We start from the raw sequence: 23,952 nt of genomic DNA on the forward strand, positions 1-23,952 counted from the left end.
TCCTTTATTAGCAAGAGAATAGTGAATATGATAATATTTGACGAACCAAAGTTGTGGTAAGTCCTTGTTTACATGACAGGTCAGCCCTAGAGCTCTGTTTTCTGTCTGTCTTCAGCTGACAAACGTGTCTGCCCTGATTTCAAATAATGCCCTGGGTCTGATTATAGGTGGTGTTTCAGCCATCTAAGAGGATCAAACTGTCGTATAGCTAGTAAAGTTAAACTTCGCTGAAAAGAAGGCTCTCATCAGCCTGTTTTGCACCAGGTTCCTACTTCATTTTTCTGTTTGAATAGTCATGATTGTCAGTCGATACTTGGTGATACCTTCAACTCATAGTGTTCTTTCCCACAGCATCTAAAAAGCTTTTCATCATATGCTGCAAGAAAACAAAAGTTTTTTTTTCATTAGGCTACTTCAGATCTTTCTTTTCTGTTACTCCAGATATTTCTTCTCCTTCGTGTTATGGTGTCTGCAGCTGTAAAAGTTACGTTATTTGTTAGGTTTTGTGCACCTGCAGAGATGACATTATCAGTGCCATCTGTTTCAGATCTTCATCTCGACTGTTGTTGTAATACTTTTCCTGGCTTAGTGTCTGAAGCCTGTCAAGATCTTCATCTTTGCAAAGATTACTGGAAGATGATGTTCCTTCTTCCACAGGGAACCTCAGTCATAGCTCTCTCAGTCCCTTCACCCCAAGGGCCCCCAAGAGCCAATGTGTGTGAGCTACTCACTCTGCAGAACTTCCACATTCACACGTCCCAGTACCAGGAGCCTTCTGTTCCTTGCATTGTCAAGTCATGAAATGGTCTTCGTAGCAGTTTTTGTTATGCTGGTTTCTGTTGCTTTAAAAGAAGTTGGCATATTTTTTTTAAGCACACTAACCCATGCTTTCTATTGAAGTTTAATTGATTTAAGTTTCTATACATTTGTTGTTTTCTTACCTGTTTTGTTTTCTTCACTGGTGGGTAGTTTCCCAGTGTCACTTACACGAGTGAACTGTAGGTGAAGAGAAAAACCAGAGTAACTCCCGACTTCTTATGATCTGTTGCTCACTATAAATCTATAATGAATGCAGAAGAACCTTTGTACACTTTCGTGCAAATACATATATCTTTTTTTTAAGACTCTGGGCAATGAGTTTCTTCGTCTCCATTTTATTGACACATTTCTTGTGCAGTAGGTATACTTTTAAAAGTAAATTCCAGCTTTTTTAAAACAATAACTTATCTTTCCAGAAATGCAGGAGAAACAGGAACACGTTGAAGGCAAACTTCAAGGTAATTCATATATTTTGCTTTCAAATGTTTATTTCTATTACATAATAAATTCCCGGACTTTTTGAGTCCCTCTGCTTCATAGAATGAATCATGTTACTGTGAATGTGAGCCTCGTGTTTGAGGAAGAAAGAATAGTGTTCTCCAAACAATCATTTATATTTTAAAGTAAATTAACTCAAGAGGCTGGTTAATTTATTATCAGCCTCGTGTCAGCTTGATACTTCGTAGGACAGATTTTTTTCTACAAAGAATTCCTTAGAGGAGGTCACATATAAAGTCTAATCTTATTGATATATTATACTCTAATATCTCTATAAGCACATAATCAGTACCATATATTCTGAGGTGGCAGAACTTACTCCATTCAGTCACATTTTTTTATTTGAATCCAATGTCCTTTGATTATGTTGCCATGTAAAGAAAAACTGATTTTCCTTTCCAGAACTTCGCTTCGAGATGGAACACCTGAAAGGTATTTGCAACTCCACGATGTCTGTGGCTGTCTTTCTGAAAGCATCGTGTCTGTATTTTCAACTGATCCGTAAATAAGCTTTGTTTATTCTCTTGTTTTCCCTTGGAACAGCGACAGACAACCAGGACTCTCTGCAAAGTGAGCATCCTATTTTCCAGATATTATGGCAGGATATTGGAAAGCCTTTATACTGAAAAACCCAGGTTTAGGAGTAGCTGGATTCTAAAGACCCTGTCATACATGTTTTCACCCTCATTTTATAATAAGAATATCAATACAATTTTTTAATATACAAGCAGAGGTAGGGTAGTTTATCGGTGTGTGCCTGTCAATCCAAGTATGTGACAAAGAATGCTAATGGCCATACTACACCTCTGACACAAAAATATTAATTAAAAAAGTATTTAATCTTTCCACTTAATTCTTTTAGGGCACAATCATAAGACCATTGCCAACATTCTGTGAGCATAAGAACGTGATATGTCCGTCCGTCTTATTATTTATCCTAGACACACCTACTTATGCATGTAGATACTCAGATATCATACAAACGACGTGTAATTTCGTTTTTCTTAAAATCTCAAATACTTAAAGATACATAAATAATTATCACATCACCGTGATTCATATAAATTATTCGAGCTACATTTGTCCCTTAATAAAATATTCGCTCTACCTCGGAATTAAATTTTCATATGTGTAAACCGAAGGGGAATTTTTTAGTTGAAAAACAGCTTCGAAATATCAAAGATGAACATGAAAACAAAAAAGTAAAATATAGTACAATCAAGAAGCAAATGGTCCATAGTCTAGAATTACACTTAAAGGACAACTACTACAAACGGAAATGGAACTACTAAGCAGTCAATTACATAGTTACGAAGTTGTCAATAATACATTTCCTAAGCCAGTTACCTAGTTATATTGTCTGTTGCTAATATTAAGAACACACAGCGGACAGAGAAGAAATCAGGACTTCAGTGATGTTATCGATTCGGCTAACGTCACTGAAGTCTTTTCGGCTAACGTCACTGAAGTCCTGATTACTTCTCTGCCGCTGAGCGGTGGTTCGAACCCACGAGAGGACAAAATTATTATCAACTAAAAAATTCCCCATCGGTTTACATATATGAAAATATATTAATTCTGAGGTAGAGCGAATTAGATATTAAAGGACATATGTAGCTCGAATAAAATAAAGATACATGTAAGTCATAAAAATGTATGTCATGCGTGACGTCACACAAATAGTATTTTTCTTAATGAAATTCCTTGTTGTACTAAAAATTCTCACATTATAAAAAAACGAAATAACACGAGAAAGATACATCCAATATGTACTCACGTGAGCAATTTCAAGAAGCTCCCATTATTTTTAGGATTTTGGCAAATATTTGAAACCAAAAAAGTAGTGTTTTGAGTTATAGCCCTTGAAAGTTTTCAGTACCATTTCGGGACAATGCTTGAAATTTTTAGTGCAACATACCTTGGTTATTTATTTCATGATTAGCGTTATTCTTACACACAACTTTCCTTAACATATAATGATTCTATAGACGAAAAATATTCTTGTAATTCTAATATTTACTACAGATCATTGCTACCAACTCACTTTGATTATGTGTTCAGATCCACCGCCGTTGGCGTCTACGACAATTTTACGCCTCACTGCTGGGGTGTCATCACAGTGCCAAATCATTATTAACCAGCAATGAGCGCAACAAGAATATGCTCTCCCCTTGCAAGCTCTGAGTCTTATAAGGGAGTGTGGGAGAGAGTTGCCAGAAATCACTGGAAAGACATAAAAATCGCCCAGAAAAGGGAAAATAAACTGTATTGGTATGCGTAGAAGGGCGGTACTCACGTGCGTCCCTTTAAATAGGTTGCGTATATTGTCCTTTTAAACCACCTAGGCAGAACTGCAGGCTGCTGATGGTTCAAATATACGCTCTAGGCTAATGTCAGATGGTTATAGAATGTAAAGTTCCATAAATCTTAATTTTGAAATTTTGAAGGTACATCAATTATTCAGAGGCGTAGTATGCCCTCATCATCACTTGAACAGCGTATCTTAATTATTGGAAAGAGTGTACAGATTAATAGTGGTTGATGTTGAAGATTTTGCTGACATATAGAACACTCTGACCCTGAACCTTCCTTCCTTCCTTTCTTCCACTCTTATTTTATGGGGAGACAATGCTCATATAATCATTTTTCAAAGATTTGTGTTACATATAATCATCATATTTAATGGGTCTGAAGTCAGCCTGATGACTGAAGCATCTTTTAAAAGAGATTTCCGGATATCTGGGCAAAACTGGAGACATTACAATGTAACTGCAAAGCTTCTTCAGTATCCCTCACTCGTTTCTGAATGCTAAATTTTGTCACTTGCAAAAAACACTACCAAATGGTAATACCAAGTTCTTGGGATTTTCTCTTCCACTCAGAGCAGAGATCAAAATCAACGTTATGGGAAATAGTTCTTAATGTCACTGCCAAGCCATTGGCATTAATAGATAATAGTCAACGTTAAGTTCAGTGATACCGAAGATAATGATAATGTAAAGTGGGTTTATCAAAATGCCAGGGAGGAAAATTCATGATTGGCTTGAGACGAAAAGGTGTGTTCTTTTGCCGAAGAATTTTATCTCATCATAATGGTGTGGAATAATACATATACATATATATATATATGATAATATATATATATATATATAGTATATATATTTATATATATAGATATATATATATATATGTATAGTATATATATATATATATATATTATATATATATTATATATATTATATAATATATATTATATTTATAATTATATATATATATATATATATGATATATGTATATATAGATATATATGTCTATATATATATAATGTTATAGATATTATATATATTATAGAATATATTATAGTTTTATATATATATATACATATATATATATATCTATATATATATATATATATATATTTATCTATATATTATATTAGTATAATATATATATATAAATATATATATAATATATATATATAGATATATATATAATTATAATATATATATATATATAGTATATATATTATATATAAATATATAATATTTAATATTAAAATATATATGTATATTTATATTATTAATTAATAATATATATATGCCACGAAGAAAAATAAACAACGGAGTCTACGTGAGACCTTTCGACATTCAAACATCCTTTACTAAGCAGTTCATCTCTTAGTAAAGCACATTTGAACGTCGAAAGGTCTCGTGGATACTCCGTTGTTTATTTTCCTTTGTGGCATATATCTTTATTTATGGATTTATTTATCACGTTCCTAACTTTTGTGATTCAGTTATATATATATATATATATATTATATATATATATATATATATATATATATAATATATATATATATATATATATATATATATATATATATATGTAATCTTCACCTCAAGTACCTCCTATACATTTCAGGGATCCATCAGGAAACCAAAGACTGCCTTGGAAGGGAGGACTTGGAACACTTCAAAAACATATCATTAGCAGGTACGTTTTTCATCTGAAAAGTATTTTACCTAATTCATAATATACTGATTTGTAATATTTTTTTTTTAATATGTCAGTATTAAAAATAAATCTTACTAAGTTTTGTATTTGCAAATTTAGCAATATAGTAAAGGACTTTGATATTCCTTAGACATATTACATGTAAAAGTATGAATAAGACTTAAAGCACATCATAAGAGTTCCGGTAAGTGTTCATGGGAGGATTTTTTTCTTCCAGGACAACGAGAACTGGAATCTTTCCTTCACCAGGAAATATCTGGAGTCATCTCTTTGTTAGAGACTGGTCAGTAGCACTTATGCTCTAGAGAGGATGATGAAATAATTGCATATATCAGTATATTTTCTGTTCACGTGAACTGAAACGTTTCTGTCCTTATCCGCTAAACAAAGGGATGAATCCCTTTCTAGAGAGTTTATCTGTCATGTTAAACATCTAACTGACAGGCGATAGGAATTCGTCGCTGAACCATCATCAATCGAGATTTTGTTTCGTTTACTCTTCTTTCTATAACTTTTCCCACAGATGAGTGCTCCGAGGGAAGTCACAACTGCGGTGATTATGAAGCTTGCACCGACAAGCTTGTCGGCTTCACTTGTTACTGTACAGAAGGCTTTTCACGGAATGGGTCGCACTGCGAAGGTGAGAGAAAGAGAAATTAACACTCTTTTCTTCACCTATTCTTCTCCTACACTTTGCTTACTTCCGTCGTTTACTGCTAGATCGTTTTGCTCATATGACCTTTCTTTCCAAACTGTTCTTGTCTGGTAGTTTTTTTTTTTTTTTTTTTTTTTTGCCAAAGAGTTAAATCAATATCATTACATTTTCCTTTTGTTATTATAACAGTCATGTTGAATCAGGTTTCTTACTTTATAATTCTGCTTCACGAGGAATATGGACGCAATTTTGAGAAATATTTCGAGCCTGCCTCAAACAGCACAAACGGGGCATGCATGATACACTCCAATCCTCAGGGTTGTCATTCTAGTTATAGGTGAGTTCAGACTGCCTTGATGTCGACAGATGCAAACCTTTGAGACACCACCGTCCTTTTTGCATGTCCTGTTTTCAAACCTTTGTCTCACACCAAAACCACAAAAGCAGGATGAGACTTCCGATTGTTTAGCCATGCACATTGTATCAGTCTCTTGTGGGTCTTTCTCTCTTCCAAGTAAAGTTCCCTCGTCCATCTGATGACCTTCCAGTAGGAAGTGGAAACTTTTTCTATAATAGAAATTCCAAGTCACAATTTCAACTGCCTTGCCTGCTTCGAGGAACATTTGTCCTTCTTTAATAAAGAAATCATATCTGATATTATGACGGTTATGGTTTAAAAAATCTTTGTTATACATATTTAAAGGCTGTTTTTATCCAGCTTAATATGAACTCCAAGTCCCTACGTATGGTTTAAAAAGATTCCAAGCCCTCTGTCTCCTTTACCTGCCCTCCCTCAGAACAAAAGACTGGGACCATTCCACGATGCCTCGTTCCTCCAAACTATTAATCATTGACTTCCGAACAGACATCGACGAGTGCGCCCAAGGGAAGGCCGAGTGCAGCCCCCAGGCAACATGCAGGAACTCCGTGGGGAGTTACAGCTGCTCTTGCAACCCACCTTTCGAGGGAGATGGACGAACCTGTGGTAAGGGAAACATTCTGTGAACAAAGTCAGCAGAGAATAGCAAAAATTGCTTCGGTTTACTTTATGTCATCATTTCCTTTCTTATCTTTTATAAATCAGCTCATGAAAGATCAACGGTCCCATTATTCGGGGTCATTTCGACTCTTATGCAACCTCCTCCTCATTACTTCAGCCTCCTTCTCCTCCTTCCAGAGTTTTCGTGCGAACCCTCGGGCAAGGTCTACGAGGGTCTGGGATGCATCAAGGCTGTGTATGAATCCCTGACCTGGCACCAGATGAACGCCACCTGCCAGGAGGCTGGGTGGCGTTTCGTGCAGGACATCAAAATACGGAATGAAAAGGATGTTGATCGCGCTTTTCCTTATGGTGAGTGACTACTGTCTCCTGACATGATTCTGATAATAATATTAGCTGCTTATCAAAAGATAAGGAGAGAGAGATAGAGAGAGAAAGAGTTTTTTTAAAAATCATTTTATGCCACACACAAACATAATTTATATACATACTACATATACACAGAACACAGATTGTTATGTGTATATATATTATGTGTGTTATGTGTATGTGTATATATTTATGTATATATTTAGATATATATATATAATATATATATATATATATATATATATATATATATATATATATATTTATCATATATATATATAAAATATATATATATATATATATATATTATTTATCATATAATATACATATACCAATACACAGAAAAAAGATGTTATTACTTAGAATTATGGGTATATATCCAGAAATGTGTGTTATGTGTATGTGTATATATATATATATATATATATATAATATATATATATATATATATATATATATATATATATATATATATATATATATATATATATATATATATATATATATATATATATATATATATATATATATATCATATATATATATATATATATATATTATAATAATATATATAATTTAGGGCTTGTGCCTTGTATGATAAGGCGCCCTATGAGGTAATGTTAGACTAGCTATAATCTATACGCTAAGTCGGTTGGTATTGCACTTCCATCTTCAATGGAGTGTCTGGGGTTTTGTAGATCACTTACGAAGTCGGTATTATCTTTACGACGATGTGTTAAACTCATGGTTCGGTGAGGTTCTTGTAGAAAACACTAAGTATAAAAAATTATATATTCTTCTGAAGTTTTACATGGTGAAGATCAGATATGATTGTACAAGTCTTCTAATAACGATAGCTTGATCGCTTCTGCCAATGATGATGGCTAATCCTATTCCTCTACATGATAAAGCTTAGGTAAAGAGGTACAGGTCTTCTAATGACGATAGCTAACTCTGTTCTCTCTGTCTACCATCTCTGTTACAAGTTATGAAGGAACAGACAGTAGTTCGAACATAAACATATACTATCAGATGACATAGTTACATACGAACACACAATCAAATGAGACACGCTACAGATCACGTAGGCCGTTTGAATAATAGGTCGGGGTAGTTGTCTCAAGCAGGGAGCTTGGACTGTTTCAAAACAAATGAATGACCACAGGTGACGGCATGTCAACTTAGCCTACATACTTATTGTATACGTCATCTTTAGCGTCTCTAGTCTGATCACATTCCTGCAAGCAATCTGGTTGACCTCTTTAGTTTTATTCTTTTATATATATGGACTAACATTCCATATTTTTATTATGTAAACACTTACATTAGCTCGGTCAGCTACCAAAACCAACCACTGAATATTACTCAAACTTGACTTGCATTTGACTTATAGGAGTGTGATACAGACACTATGTGAATATATATATATAAGTAAATAAAAATTCATGGTGTACATGAATTGATTCAAGTAATAAAATATAAAACAATGATATTGGTAAATAATAGTGATCACGTGATATAGGATGATACAGTTTTTCTCACTTCATCTCATTAAGATACTTATGCTACAGAAAATACTAATGTACTCTGATAATTGCATAGAATGAAGATTAACATGATAAAAATCATATTTTAACTGATAAAAAAGTTCATATATGAATTGATAAAATTATTAATGTTTATGCTGATTGATTCGTTGATTTTTATGCTAAATGTTATATATCTGATTCATTAATCAATATACTAACTCATATATAACTGCAGATATTGGTAAGAAAAAAGGTAACAGATTGATTATAGGCTACCTGATTTGTTTATACATATGTATATGGATTCATATAATTATGATTAATATATGTGCACTTTAAATAGATTCCTATTGCGTACACGCAAAGATATATTTAGATTCTGTTATTTATGATCATTTATATAAGAGATTCCTATTGCGTACACGCAAAGATATATTTCGACTCTGTTATTTATGATCAATTATATATAGGATACATGATACTTTATATATATAGGATACATGACCGAGGTTATACTACTTCACTTTCAACTAGCTTTCGAACAACTTTTCGTCCATTACACAGTTCCAGACAACCACCTTTAGCCAAATGAAACGGCCTTTTTCAATGGTTAAAACAAGGGGAAAATTTGCCTGGGCGGGTCCAACGTTCCATTTTGCGCTCATACTTATTCTCTGCATCCTAAGCTACACGATTACGTTCGCGATGAATAAAAAAAACATCCCCAGCACGAGTCCTTCGCCAGCAAAGTAGAGTTGAATATCCTTCGGGTCGTAATTGTCGGAAATATGTCCCTTTTTGTAGTCGATTTCCACAGCCGCCGGAGCGTTCCGTTTAAAAAACAACGAGAATTAACGACGAGGATACGGTGTCGGTCGCGATAACGACGAGCTACGGTGTCGGCTCGAAGAAGTCCATGAAATTCCTTTCACATTGTAGGCGGTTGTTACTTGACTGTAGTCGTCCGCTGCGACGAACGATTTGTTGAAGTTGCGATGTGAAACTCTCGTACTGCAGGATACTGTAACCAGGTTCCATTAATCAGCCTGCAAGTGAAATTATACTTGTCACAAGGGCAAAGTAAATTCAGACGACATCCAAATACAGGGGAGGGAAGAGAGCCATTTAGACCAGACTTAACCCACATGAATTCGCTGATATTTTGGAATTCAGAAGAGTCCGCTGTACAAACTTTTTATCCATGGCATTAACAATGAGTGAACCTATCCAGGTCTATGATGACTGTAAAAATATCCATAATTATAACAAATAAATAGATATCATTACGAATCTCAAAGAAAATTCGATATTACTGGTAGTAAGTTACTAGACAAAGAAGTGGAAAACGGAGCTAATTGTAAGATTGCCAGGCAACATAAGAGTCAAAGAGAAGATTAATCATGATTCTATGTGCCCTAACAAAAGTTTCATATTCAATTTTCTCGTGCGCATCCTCTGAGGTTAATTTTTTTAAAAACTTTATTAATAGGTAGGAGATGCAACGAAAAAAACCCACTATGTAACTAATTTCTAAATAAACTTTGGGTTTTCCAAGAAAATGTGACATTTTCCCATGAATGTTTTACTTGAATTGTAATAGGCTAATGTTGCAAGTAAATATTTCATATATACATATCTTGATACTTCTAAATGTCTATGAGGTTCAGAAAAAAAAAATTAATTCATTTTGTTGTTATAGAAATTCTATTTGCTTATTTTGTTCATTAATTTCAAAATGATTGCAAGTCCTTAACTACTTGCATTACACACACGGATAAGAATATGTTATGTGGCCTGTCATGTGACCTATGAACCACATGTGAAGTTCATGAGCTGAGCATTCCTTTCTCCAGTCAATCTGCTGTTGCAAGCAGAGACGACACACAGATGAAGCCTGTGTAAGCAGATTATTGAGGTTAAAAGGAACAAATGCTGATACGGCAATGATGACGTCGTCACTTGGCAGGAGATTGCTCTCAGCCAGCTAAGAGTTACGTTACTTGCTGTAACAAATACGACTTTAGGATAATTTTTTTGTTTTTTAATACTCGACCCACATGAGAAGAATGTCTGAAAAAAAAACAGTACCAAAATTGAACAATATATTAGTTTCATGTTGGAAAACTGCATAATTGTAATTATGTTAAATTAAATATTCCTTATTCAAACTATATGGAAACGGGTTCCATACAAATTCTATATATATTATTAGCCCTGTATAAGATTCATATAGGATTTATTCCAATAGATAACATTTTCACTTCTAGACTTCCTGACTTTAAAATCTCTTTTATTTTATTTTATTTATTTTATTTATTATTAGTTTATTTATTTATTTATTTATTTAATTTTTTTTTTCATTGACTACGAATATAAAATCACGGACAGACAATATGTCAGTAGATTTTGGATATGTGTTTGAACTTTTAGCTTATTTGTCATTACTAAAGCGTTAAGTTAGAGTTCAAATCTTTACGCATATATATTTGGATATTTAATTATCTATGGTTACGTTTTGCTTATTGATTTTATCGTGATTCCTTTTTTATTATAATTTGTAACCCTTCCGACTTCTTACGGAGTGTATTATATTGACTCCACTTGTATCCATATTTATTTTATTTTTTTATATTTATTTATATATATTTCTTTTATATATATTTGATAAATTAATGGTTGGCTTGAATATGTGGAAAAGTGTTCTAGCGGCGTACCGTATAAGGCTACTTGCGGCATCAATTCTATAGATACAAGATATAATGATAAAGGTATTTAAAACCGCGAGAACCGCTATAATGCAGTTCGGATCCAATATCACGAGTTGTAACTCGTAAGACATTGACACTTCCTATTTAATTATCAGTTTATTCTACCAAACCGATTGACTCTGGTGATAAAATATATTATTGGTTTTCTTAATGGAAAGGAATTCACACAACGTGTTAAGGAGATTATTATTGATTTACACCACCCGAGTCACAGATTATTATGTGTTGAATTCCATATTTACTGATTTAGCACTCATAAATATTCGTAACGCACTCAATTGCGGTGTTTTTGTTTTTGTTTTTTAGTGCTTATAATTCTATATAACGTGTCAAGGAACTATTAACACTAAGAAGTGTTTATTCCCTCTGTCAGACTCGTAATTCTGTTAATAATTCTACGTATATTCTTTCAAGGATTGATTTGGCACAGGATAGGCCCCTAAACTGACAGGTGTCTTAGTGTATCCCTTGTTTTCATGACACGTGTTACAATTAGTTATGTGCTTTTTATATCTGTAAGTATTGTAGGCCAGAGAAAAAACAGTGATTTGGTTTCTTTCTGTGAAAAAGGAGGGAACCCTGGATGACGGAATGCAACCAGTTTATGACGATTGGTATGAGAGAGATTATTACTACTACCTGGTCGTTAGTCATCTGCTGTGTTCTTCGGGTTTTCCTCGTCACAGACCTACATATAATATTACATTTGATTACATTATTCTGATACACATACTTTAAATATACTTTTGCTTTAGGGTTTCTGCTCGAAGTGTTTATTGTTTTTTGCCTAGCCACTGACCCTGTTTCCGTTTCGAAGTGTTTATTGTTTGGTGTTTATTGCTGCTGACTCTGTTTCCGTCCGAAGTGTTTATTGCTTTGTTCAGTTTGTAACAGTTCTGCGCTCCGACCCAGATATTCAATGCTCGCGATCTCTTGGGTTAAGGAATTTTCTTGTTTAGATACGGTTTTAACAATAGGCACGGATGTTTCTATATCTTTTAGTCTAATTAATGGTTCTTTGCAGTATGGTGCGGGATTTGCGGGATAATACGTCAGCTATGATAATTGCTTTCCCAGGTAGATATCTTATCTTGGCTCCAAAGACCTGAATGATCATTTGTCACCGAGTTCCTTTTGGACTGTGATTAAAGCCTTTGAAAAACTCGGTAAAGGACTCATGTTCAGTAAGGACTTTATCAGGATAGCCATAGATTATGAACTTAAAATGTACCAGTGAGTTAAAGATACCTAGCCCTTCCTTGCCTATTACTGCATATTTACTTTCAGAGGGCTTTAGTTTACGTGAATAAAAAGCTATAGGGAAGAACTGTTTATCATATTACTGAAGTAGTATCCCTCTTACCCCTTGGTCTGAGGCGTCTGTTGCGATAAAAAAAATTCCTTATTTAAATCAGGGATTTTTAAGTTAGGTAAGCTGCATTTTCCGCCTGTTGATGCTTTTCAGACCATAATAAATCTACGCTCTTCTTCGTAAGATCTGTTAAAGGAGCTGTCATGATTGAAGAGTTACATATTTACATACGATTGTAATACTCACTACAGCGCAAAAGTGCTGTATCCCCCTTTTACGTTAATAAGTACCGGAAAGTTATGAATAGCCGACACCTTACCATGGACTACTTTTAAGACCTTGACCAGACACATAAAACCTAGATAAACATGTTCGGTTTTTAAAAACTCACTTTTAGATATTTTACTCTGAGATTATTTGTCTTTGTCTCTGTAGCACTAGCTCAACTTTATGTGAATGTACTTCTAAGGTATTAGAAAAGATTACAAGATCATCCATATAGGCATGTAGGTTATCCCCTAAAAGTCTCCAAACACTATATTGTAATTGGGCGCAACGTAAGCCGGAGGCATACGTAAAAAATTGATAATGTCCCCTGAGTGTGCTGAAAACGGAGTATGAGGTACAATCACTTAGGTAATGGTATCTGGTAAAAGCTTTTAAGTAAGTCCAAGTTGGTGAAAAAAAATTTATTCTAACCTAACAGAGATAAGATGTCGTCGGTACATGGCACTGGAAACTATCGGGAGTCGTTTCCTTGTTTAAGCGACAGAATCTACGCAGATACGCCAAGTCCGATCTTTTATGGCATGACATTTGAGGGAAAAATTATATGGGCTTATTTGATTTCCTAATGGCTCCTATTACTAACATTTTTCAACTTCGTCATTTATCTCTATTTTGAAATTTCATTTAGAATCTATACGAAGGTACGTAAATAGCTTTATGTTTGTCCTTAGACCGTGTTTTGTGTTAAATTACATCCGTTTTTTTTCCAGAGATCACTCGCCAGTGGAGAAACTTCCTGGTATTCAGGTAAAAGATAAAAAAAATTTCTGCTGAATCACCTCTGCTTGAATGACTTTACGGATATTACTTTAGATAGATTATCAGAGAAATTCATCCACGACCGGTTGGGGCGTGATTAAAAATTAGCAGCAACAATAAAAAATGCGATATTTATAACTTCTGTATCCACGATATGTATACTTTTAGGGCTTTGTTCGCGGAAATCGTTATATTTCAGAGTGTCGGGAAGGATTAAAATTTCATTTCCCAGCAAAGTCTTTTTACACGCACTAAGACATTCGAGGGTGCATGCTTCTCGAGATTTTGCGTGCAAAGTGCGACTGCGGTTGTGGGAGAATTCTGTTGGGTCATTTGAACAATGTTACGATTTATGAGACAAATGTATAGTTCCTTTATATAAGTTATTATTTGATTAACTGTCTCATTTTTGTTCAAACGGATTTTAATATGTTTGAAGGTTTATAGGATTTTCCTTTGATAAACACGCCTTATTTTGCAGGATGTAAGATAATATTTTGTATACCCCTAGATGAATCTTACAATTACACTAGATACAGATCAATGTTTTTTATAACTATAGAGGTATCTGCAAACGCTCGCTTATCCGGACTTCTCATTAGGGAAGTTCGAACAACAGACGGTGAGTCCGTAAATACTGGTAATTAATTGTACTAAAGGAATAAATAAGATATTCTAATTTTTACGGCGCGTACAGTCGGGCTTAATCCACCACTACTCATAATAACTTATGTATTAAAAAAAAACGAAAACCTGCTCTGATTACTTTATACGGTCGTGTGATGCATAGGGAAATTCCTTTTTTATTCAAAAAGATATTGGCATGTATAAACCAACATCGCTTTTCCCCACTCTGCTAGAGTCGCTTATTGAGTGGAATTTGCTATGCTTTGAACACTTCGGCAGTTTTTTGACTGACCTTGACCGCTTGACTAGGTGACACAGTCACCGAGTTTGCTTGTTTGATTCTGAACGGCTACTGTTTCTATTTCTTTTTGTAATAATTAGGATCCTTCTCTTTATTACCATCGGCAACATATTGTGTGTTTTTAGCATTATGTTGCTGGTTACGTATAAAGCAATGAATGACGAACTATTAGGAACTGAGCGATTACTAATAAGACAAGTTATCTCTACTGTATTCAATATTAACTGTTTGTACTTCATTCTTTGCTAAAATTTGAAATAGTGAGGGATCCTGGTCAGCGCATTTAGCCTGATGAAAGTTTTTTACAGACATGTTATTCCTTGCAATCCAGCCATATTTTTAAAGTTAAGTTGAGTCATTGAGGTTCGATATTTTATATAACTCAAAAACTCAAGGCTAAAACTGCGATCGGGACTTGCAAAGGAGCATTTATTGTCATGACCCGAAATAGTGTTACCTCTAATTTATATAGATTTGTACGGGTGTTCCACTTGTTTTTTGTGTGTTTTCTAATCACTACGGTGCTTAACGACCCTATCCATGCATCTGTATAAATACAGACGTCCACTGCGTAAACGCATATTCACTGTTTAATATGATTTGTTACGTAAGGGATTAATAATCACCCAAAATGATAAAATTAACATAGTATATGATTATGATATTTCAGTAGAACTTCTGGAAACAGACACTCAAAGATAAAAAAAAAACTCGCAGTAGCGAAATCTCAATGATGTAGATAATTTCTGTAAAAAAGTAAGATTAAGAATGTCTCGTAACTTCAGCCACAGGAATAACGAAATTCGACCTGCAAAGGAAACACTCAAAGTTACTCCAAATGAATAAAAAATTGTACTTAGCTTGCTTTTGTGGGAAGTCACGGTGTTCCAATAACGACACACGGCCTTGGTCCTCCTTCCTTCTCTAGTTAGCGGACGACCTGGTTTGGCTTCAGGTTTCCCCCGTGCGCGTTTGTTTCGATGATTCGAGCCCTTGAAAATCCGATGCTGCAGACGCGTTCGGTTTGTTTCTTGCAGTGTCGGAAACGCTCACTAACGATGTTTTCTTGAATGATTCTAATGAGAGACGAAGCTTCCGTTGCCGTAGGAAAAAGACACGTCGGTTTTGTTTCTTGAAGTTATTCACTAAACAATGATACTAAGTTGCTTGAAGAATCTGTTGCTTTCGTCGTCGTTGAAGAGTTCTTATTGTTTTCTGAAGTCGCTCACTAACGATGATACTAGGTTGCTTGAAGAATCTGCTGCTTCCGTCGTCGTTGATTTCTTATGATACATGATTTATTATTCTGGTTTTTCTTCGTAGGACGTTGTAGAGTTCTTCTGGTACGCTGGCCACCAATATTAGGGCTTGTGCCTTGTATGATAAGGCGCCCTATGAGGTAATGTTAGACTAGCTATAATCTATACGCTAAGTCGGTTGGTATTGCACTTCCATCTTCAATGGAGTGTCTGGGGTTTTGTAGATCACTTACGAAGTCGGTATTATCTTTACGACGATGTGTTAAACTCATGGTTCGGTGAGGTTCTTGTAGAAAACACTAAGTATAAAAATTATATATTCTTCTGAAGTTTTACATGGTGAAGATCAGATATGATTGTACAAGTCTTCTAATAACGATAGCTTGATCGCTTCTGCCAATGATGATGGCTAATCCTATTCCTCTACATGATAAAGCTTAGGTAAAGAGGTACAGGTCTTCTAATGACGATAGCTAACTCTGTTCTCTCGTCTACCATCTCTGTTACAAGTTATGAAGGAACAGACAGTAGTTCGAACATATGAACATACTATCAGATGACATAGTTACATACGAACACACAATCAAATGAGACACGCTACAGATCACGTAGGCCGTTTGAATAATAGGTCGGGGTAGTTGTCTCAAGCAGGGAGCTTGGACTGTTTCAAAACAAATGAATGACCACAGATGACGGCATGTCAACTTAGCCTACATACTTATTGTATACGTCATCTTTAGCGTCTCTAGTCTGATCACATTCCTGCAAGCAATCTGGTTGACCTCTTTAGTTTTATTCTTTTATATATATGGACTAACATTCCATATTTTTGATTATGTAAACACTTACATATATATATATATATATATATATATATATATATATATATATTATATATATATATATATATATGTGTGTGTGTGTGTGTGTGTGTGTGTGTGTGTGTGTGCGTGTGTATGTGTGTGTGTGCGCGCATAAAGGTTGTAACACGAGTTAATGCAAATATTTCGGGAAACGAAGGATCCGTATCTGAGCAGAAGATATTCTATTAATATATGCATATTATGGCTCCGTTTGTCAGTGAGGGGAATTTCCAAATAACTGTTCGGGGTGCGTGTGGGTGGTGGTGGATTGCTCATCCTTTAATTATGATGATTTTTATTCGCAAATAATCTAACTTGAACGACTAGCTCAATGCGGTACCTACATTTGGATGGCTTTACGCTTAAAGAAAGTCTTGTAAATGAATACATTTGGTGGAGGGAGAGGTTTTCGATGATTCATTCTCAGTCTTTGATGTGTGTCTCATGAATGAGCCTTATTCTAATGGACGGGAGATTCAGTTTGTCATCCTCTTTTTATTTATCTACTTATTTATTTTTTGTTATTATCGGTGCCCATTGACTACCAATGATGGGAAGGGAGGGGTTTCAATTATCCATGCATTTCTTCTCTTCAATATTAAATGGTAAATTTAATGCGAGGTATTTTATTCACATCGACCTAAAAACTCCATCCTCCTTCTCTACCCCCTCCCCCCTTATACCTGACTACCCCGACCTCCTATTATGAACTAATCTACCTTGAAATTCCCCCACACCGACAAACATCTTTATAGAACGGTTTCTGTTCAAAAGTCCTTTTTCTTTCATTTCTCGTGTTACAGCCTTTATATATATATATATATATATATATATATATATATATATATATATACTATATATATATATATAATATATATATATATATATATATATATATATATATATATATATATATATATATATATATATATATATATATATCTATATATATATATATATATAATATTTAATATATATATTATATATATATATATATATATATATAGCTATTAAAATATTATATATGTAAGATTATATATATATATAGATCTATATTTAATTATATTAGTATTATCACCTAAGAAATATTTCATAAGATATTAATTGAAATAATGAAAAATCTCATATTAACAACAATATCATTTCCCATTAATTGTTGGCCTTATATTTTGATTAATTGACAAAGTTTTCTTCATACTGATAAAATTTCTGAATTTCTTGACTTTGGAAGGTGGTTGGGTAGGAGTGTACGAAGGGAAATGGCTGGAGAGCGGACTCCCTCTACAAGAGGATCTCTGGGAGGAAGGTCATCGCCCAACAGACCCTGCAAGGCGTTGTGGCTATATTATGTGGAATTTTTCTTCTCCTCATTTGTACACTGTGAATCAATATAAGTGCTCGGATACGGCCTTGGGTTACTGTCAATATGTATTGTAATCACCAGAATTCAACATTAGGCTGATCTGTGTGAGGCAGAATAACCCTGAATAATCCTTCAAATGTTGACAAAAAATGACCGATTTCGTTTCTAGTGAATAATGTCTGTAGGACTCTTTCTTCCTTCCTTCCTTCCTTCCTTCTATCCTTTCCATCCCTTCAGATAATGGTATTGCTTTGCTGAGGATGAAATCTATGCTGTTATTAGATAACTATATGTTATAATATTCATTCATTTGGATTTTGCTTACAGTGTTTTTGCTTGACTTACTCTGATGCACTTCATTGATGTTGTTCTATGTAAACCTCTGAGGATATACAATACTTTTGTGCTATGCAAATGTTATTTCATAGAGATTAATATAACCTTTTAATATACACTCTGTGTTTATAGGATATATCTGACATAACACAGATTTGTTACTCTCCATGTGACACTTCAACAATAAATGCATGTTATTTAAGTACCTCTTCTATTATTGAATCCTTTTCAAATCCTTTTAATTTTTTTAAATGAAGGAAAGGAAATGAATAAGGAGAATTAGAAATGAATACAATGTAAAAAGATCCAAACATTTTAGTAACAACTTTGAAGGCAAAGAAGTTAATGAAATGAAAAAGTAATAAATATATGAAATGACATAAAATAATTTAGATTGACATTCGTAAAGTTATATAGAGTAAAATGAAATATAAGACTAAGGCCAATCTTAAACAATTATGAAAAAAACAATGATGCATTGTTGAGAATCTTAGATATCTTACTGAGAATAAGGCTATCTAATTTGACAATACCTACTTTTAATATAACCCTATATATATATATATGTGTGTGTGTGTGTCTATGTGCATGCATATATATAAACAAATGAATGATAACTCATCATATCTTTGAGTTCTAACATAATTATCATGGAATCTTCTCTAAGAGAAGGGAAGAAGCAACTTGCTTAATCCATAAATAAATACGAACATCGTTAGATTTTCATCACTTATCTTCCACCAAAATTATTAAGCATAAATCACAGGATGTAGAGAAAGTGAAAAGGTTTATTACAACGGAATGTTTTCTTCATTTCTTCGAAAATAATCAGAGAGAGAGAGAGAGAGAGAGAGAGAGAGAGAAGAGAGGAGAGAGGGAGAGGAGCGAGAGAGAGAGAGAGAGAGAGAGAGAGAGAGAGAGAGAGTTATGCCTTCACGAAAAGAAATGAAGAACAGAACTGAGATTGGCTGTAAGATCTTAAATCAAGTTATAATAAAGGTCTCAATGGTACATGTCAGTTCCATTCACGCGCCCACCCTCGCCCCCCACCCCCCCCCCCCCCCCCCCATTCCCTCTCTCTCTCTCTCTCCTGTTCTGAAAGACCTTCCACTCTCTCTGCAGATGACCTGTTTGTCGTTGACTCACTAATCTAAAGCTCTATTCATGCAATGATTGATGCAGTTATTGGTGCTTTCACAGGAGACTGCTTTTGCAAATATGTCAGGGATATGTGTACATGCACAAGATAATAAGTCTACTTTATATGTATGTATGTATGTATGCATGTAGAGCAGGAGAGAAAGGCAGCAAAAGCAAAACACATTCATTGCCTCTCAAGGACAGAATCATCATCACTCTGAATTCGGCGACAACTTTTCCAACCCGACCATCTCACCCTATCCCATCCCCACCCCCACCCCCACACACCACCTCCTGTTGTTGCTCTCACAGATTTGTTTCTCTTGAATTTCAAGTCACTTGTTTGCTTTCCTCTCTCTCTCTCTCTCTCTCCCTTCCTCTCTCTCTCATCGTCTCTCTCTCTCCTCTCTCTCTCTCTCTCTCTCTCAACTGATGTCTCAATGCCACCAGCACCAGATCACTGAGGCTTCCTGTAAATTTCAGCAACGTTTCTTATTTGGTTAAAGGGTATGTATGTATGTATGTATGTATGTATGTATGTAAATATGTATGTATGTATGTATCTATGCATAATTAGAACGAATAAGTAGTCAAAACATGATTTCCAGAACTCATATCATCACATGAATGAGTGATATGAAGTCAGCGCAGTCAGTCTCTGGGAAGAGGAGGCCATTTGGTGATATGGTGCCTTTCAAGAATTTCCCTCCTGAATTCATTTTTCTTTTTTCTTCTCTGAGAACTGTTCCTCAGCCTTATCTGTGAAAGAAGGAGCACAAAGAGAAAAAGAGAAAGGGAGGGAGGGAGGGAGGGAAAGCCAGGGTAGAAAACCTCTCCGGAAGAGTAAGAGGGATTCTGCTGACTCCTCCTCCTCCTCCTCCTCCTCCTCCTCCTCACTACATTGAGGCTATTTCTGATGATAAAGAAGAATTTGTGTCGTATTATCTATGTTGCTTTGGTTCTTTGGAAGAAAACGAAAAATTGTTGTTTCTTTCTCACAGTGAAGCTGACATCATTTTTCGAACATCTGTTGAGTCCAAAGGCCGGCCGGAGGGAACATGCAACTATAAACATGGAGTGGACTTTCGCGAAATCACCGTGTGCAGCATGCCGCTATTGCACAGGGTGGAGAGACATTTGTTGCATTACGTTAAAGTAAATTTAGTTGTGCACATTATTCAATCTAGTAATTTCTATTTACATGATATTGGATTTAAAATATACCTAAAATTATTAGTATTAATAAGACTGACATTCATAAGAGATCTGTAAAAATAAATTATTTATATCAACAAGTGCGTTTCTTTTTTAATAATGACTGATATAAGTAAGCAATAAGCATAAGTCAACATAATTTTAATTCAAGTCCATTGTGTCATGGTGATATGGTTCTCAATTTTGAGGAATATTTCTAAAATTATGGATATCTATTTTCTTTCAGCTTTCAGTGTTAAAGGATTTACTCTAATTGAAGAAGTCTACTGTCTTTTAATCATATTTTTCAATCAAATTTCCTCAGGATAAGGAGGTGAGGTATTCTAATGGAAAATATAAGGAAGTATCATGTTCCCAAGTTAAATCCCTGATGTGCGCTCAGCATGTATGATAAACTTCAGCTTACCTGACCTTGCTTCACGGAACCCACTTTGGGAAACCCTGGTCTAATAAAACAGACACTGTTACAGGGTCAGGTATTCAAAGGGTAGTAGGCTTTCTGCAGAAATGTGATTACACTTTAACCAAATTGTTTGAAGCATTAGACTTTCTCATCCGCAGTATGGAAGGTGATACGTTGCAAAGACTTGTCACAGCCATCATGATCAAAGGTATCAAAAAAACCAACCACCCCACTCTGTCTCGTGTCCATTTCACAATGGCGATAATTATTCTTCTTTCTAAAATGCTTCAATTACTTCATTTCTGGCCATAGTAGTAAACAGTGCAGTAGCAAACGAAATTGCAAATTGTGTAATGGAAGGCGTCATAGTCTGATTTGTGAAAGGGACAGTAATAAATCCTGGTCCCGCTATGCCTTCCAATTTCCAATCCTCTGCTAGACCTTCTCTTAGGTAGTATCTCAACTAGTTAAGAACCAAGGGCAGAACTGTTACATCAATCAGAGAAACCCATCAAAAGACATATCCCGAATACTTCGACGACAGTACGCTAATTCAGCCTCGGTGTTCTGCGGAGGATAGTCCTACCTGAAGGGAAAAGCCCCAGCCCTTACACAAGGACAGCTCAATGGAAACACTCTAAAGTTTTAGGATTTTATTACAAAAAATAATTATCTGTTGTTGTATTTACAAATTTACAAGGTGGCTGACTAAGAATGAGGTTAAATTACACTTTAACGAAATTTCAGAAGCACAGGCACATGATTCCAATACAACACTGCTTAATCACAAATACATTGCAATTCACTAAAGCCAATGATGGCTAAGATACGAAAGAATTACTTACTGTACATTGTCATGGTAACCGAAGTCACTCAGAGTCTCTTGCAACCCCCTTCCGCATGGGACAGAACGAGTTAACCTGGAGCCCCTCTACCCGAAGTGAACTAATGGGATAACTAGAATTTAAAGAGGACGAATGCGGTGTGCAGGGGCTTTTTATACCTGCCCGGGCTAGTAGGTTACGTTAGCATTTTGATTCACAAAAATGACATATTATGTTCTGGTATAAAAAAATTAGTTTATCATAACATACTGGGACTAAAGAATAAAATATAAAGCAATACGAGAACCATCTCGTTCCTTAGTGCCAGATTACTAAATACATGTCACTTTGCCTTCCAATAAAGGAGAAGCGGGATTAAATCATGAAAAAAAGCGTGCACCTATTTTTCCACCCTCCAAAAAATAAAAAAAAATTAAAAAGAGGGAAAGAAGAAAAGGTAGGTGTTACAGCCTCTGAGAGAGATCTGCTTCAGGTTCGATATGAAATAAATTAAAAAAAAAAAAATATATATATTTTTAACACCAACAGTTGAAACTGGGGATACGAATATAGAAAGAAACACTAACACAACAAAGGTTTATTTACAAGCTTACTAACAAATGTAAATGCAGAATGGTTTCTCCTATTTACATAAAAAAACAGAATCTTACACTGCATGAACTGGGGGAACAGCGAGGTAATTCAAATACTTGCAGGCCGGTTTAGTGACTCGAAGCGGTGGCTTCACAAAAGGAGAGTGGCGATTGCTCACGTCCTCTTGACTCCGTATTGCAGAAAATAAAGTCTACTCTTGATACTTGAAAGGCAGGAACTCCCCAAAACCTCTAGCCGGACATTTTCTTCTCTGAAGTCTTCTCAACGTCGAGATAACTTGGTCGTTCACTCCTGAAGATGGCTTGACCAAAATCCAACCAACTCTCGAGCAACTTTTCTTCTGATCCTTCGTCGGTCCCTTTCTCTCTTATCTCTCACGGATGATCTCTGCTGCTGCTGATCTCTCACTGATAATCTGATCTGTGGATCTTACTGAGGATATATCTCTGTGACTAACTGGTGTCTCTCTTTTATGATCTCTGCGGCTGCTGCTACGACCGTCGTATTTATACGGCACTCTGGGGGCAGAGCCTACGGCGAACGTCACAGGCTCCCGAGATTACTGGAACTTCTTAGAAGACTCTCGAAGGAATATTGCATCATATTTCGCTGCGTTCCTCGCGGCATTTGGCGCGTGTTATGCTCCACAACGCCCACGTCCCGATTCCGACCAGAACAACCGCGAAAACACAGGCCGCCTCCAACACGGCGCCGAAACCCTCCTTGCTGCCGAACTCTCGAAAATTGCGTTTTCCTTTCCTTTATCTTTCTTTGCTATGAAGCAATTACCATCACAGTAGGCTACATGGAAATCTGGTGGAGCAAGAGAATATGGTCTAGCTAGCAGGTTCGTTGCGTCCTAGAGGCATATGCAGCAGCCCTGCGATTTGTGTCTAGCTCGAGAACGGATACAGGTACAGTACGGAGTGATCACTCAACAAATGGCAAAAGGTGCAAAAACATCAATACCAAGGCAATGTACAAAAATGTAA

The 23,952-nt window shown here is 35.2% G+C and overlaps 2 protein-coding genes across 3 annotated transcripts in view; one reads left to right on the plus strand and one right to left on the minus strand.

Moving 5' to 3' along the window:
- Positions 1-18,965, plus strand: part of LOC135204719 (fibrillin-1-like) — a 19,658-nt gene extending 693 nt beyond the window's left edge. Inside the window, exons 2-9 of one of the 2 annotated variants that reach the window (XM_064234872.1) lie at positions 1,236-1,277; positions 1,720-1,749; positions 5,242-5,313; positions 5,552-5,617; positions 5,858-5,974; positions 6,855-6,974; positions 7,167-7,340; positions 18,296-18,965. In XM_064234872.1, the coding sequence (XP_064090942.1) occupies positions 1,236-1,277; positions 1,720-1,749; positions 5,242-5,313; positions 5,552-5,617; positions 5,858-5,974; positions 6,855-6,974; positions 7,167-7,340; positions 18,296-18,501 (827 nt within the window). In that variant the 3' untranslated portion in view covers positions 18,502-18,965. The remainder of the gene's footprint in view (positions 1-1,235; positions 1,278-1,719; positions 1,750-5,241; positions 5,314-5,551; positions 5,618-5,857; positions 5,975-6,854; positions 6,975-7,166; positions 7,341-18,295) is intronic. The other variant, XM_064234873.1, reaches the window with a different exon arrangement.
- Positions 1-23,952, minus strand: part of LOC135204721 (zinc finger protein OZF-like) — a 459,750-nt gene that overhangs the window by 209,072 nt on the left and 226,726 nt on the right. The gene's annotated exons all lie outside the window — the stretch shown is intronic.

Source organism: Macrobrachium nipponense, chromosome 47, assembly GCF_015104395.2.
Source record: "Macrobrachium nipponense isolate FS-2020 chromosome 47, ASM1510439v2, whole genome shotgun sequence".
Lineage (NCBI taxonomy): Eukaryota > Metazoa > Arthropoda > Malacostraca > Decapoda > Palaemonidae > Macrobrachium > Macrobrachium nipponense.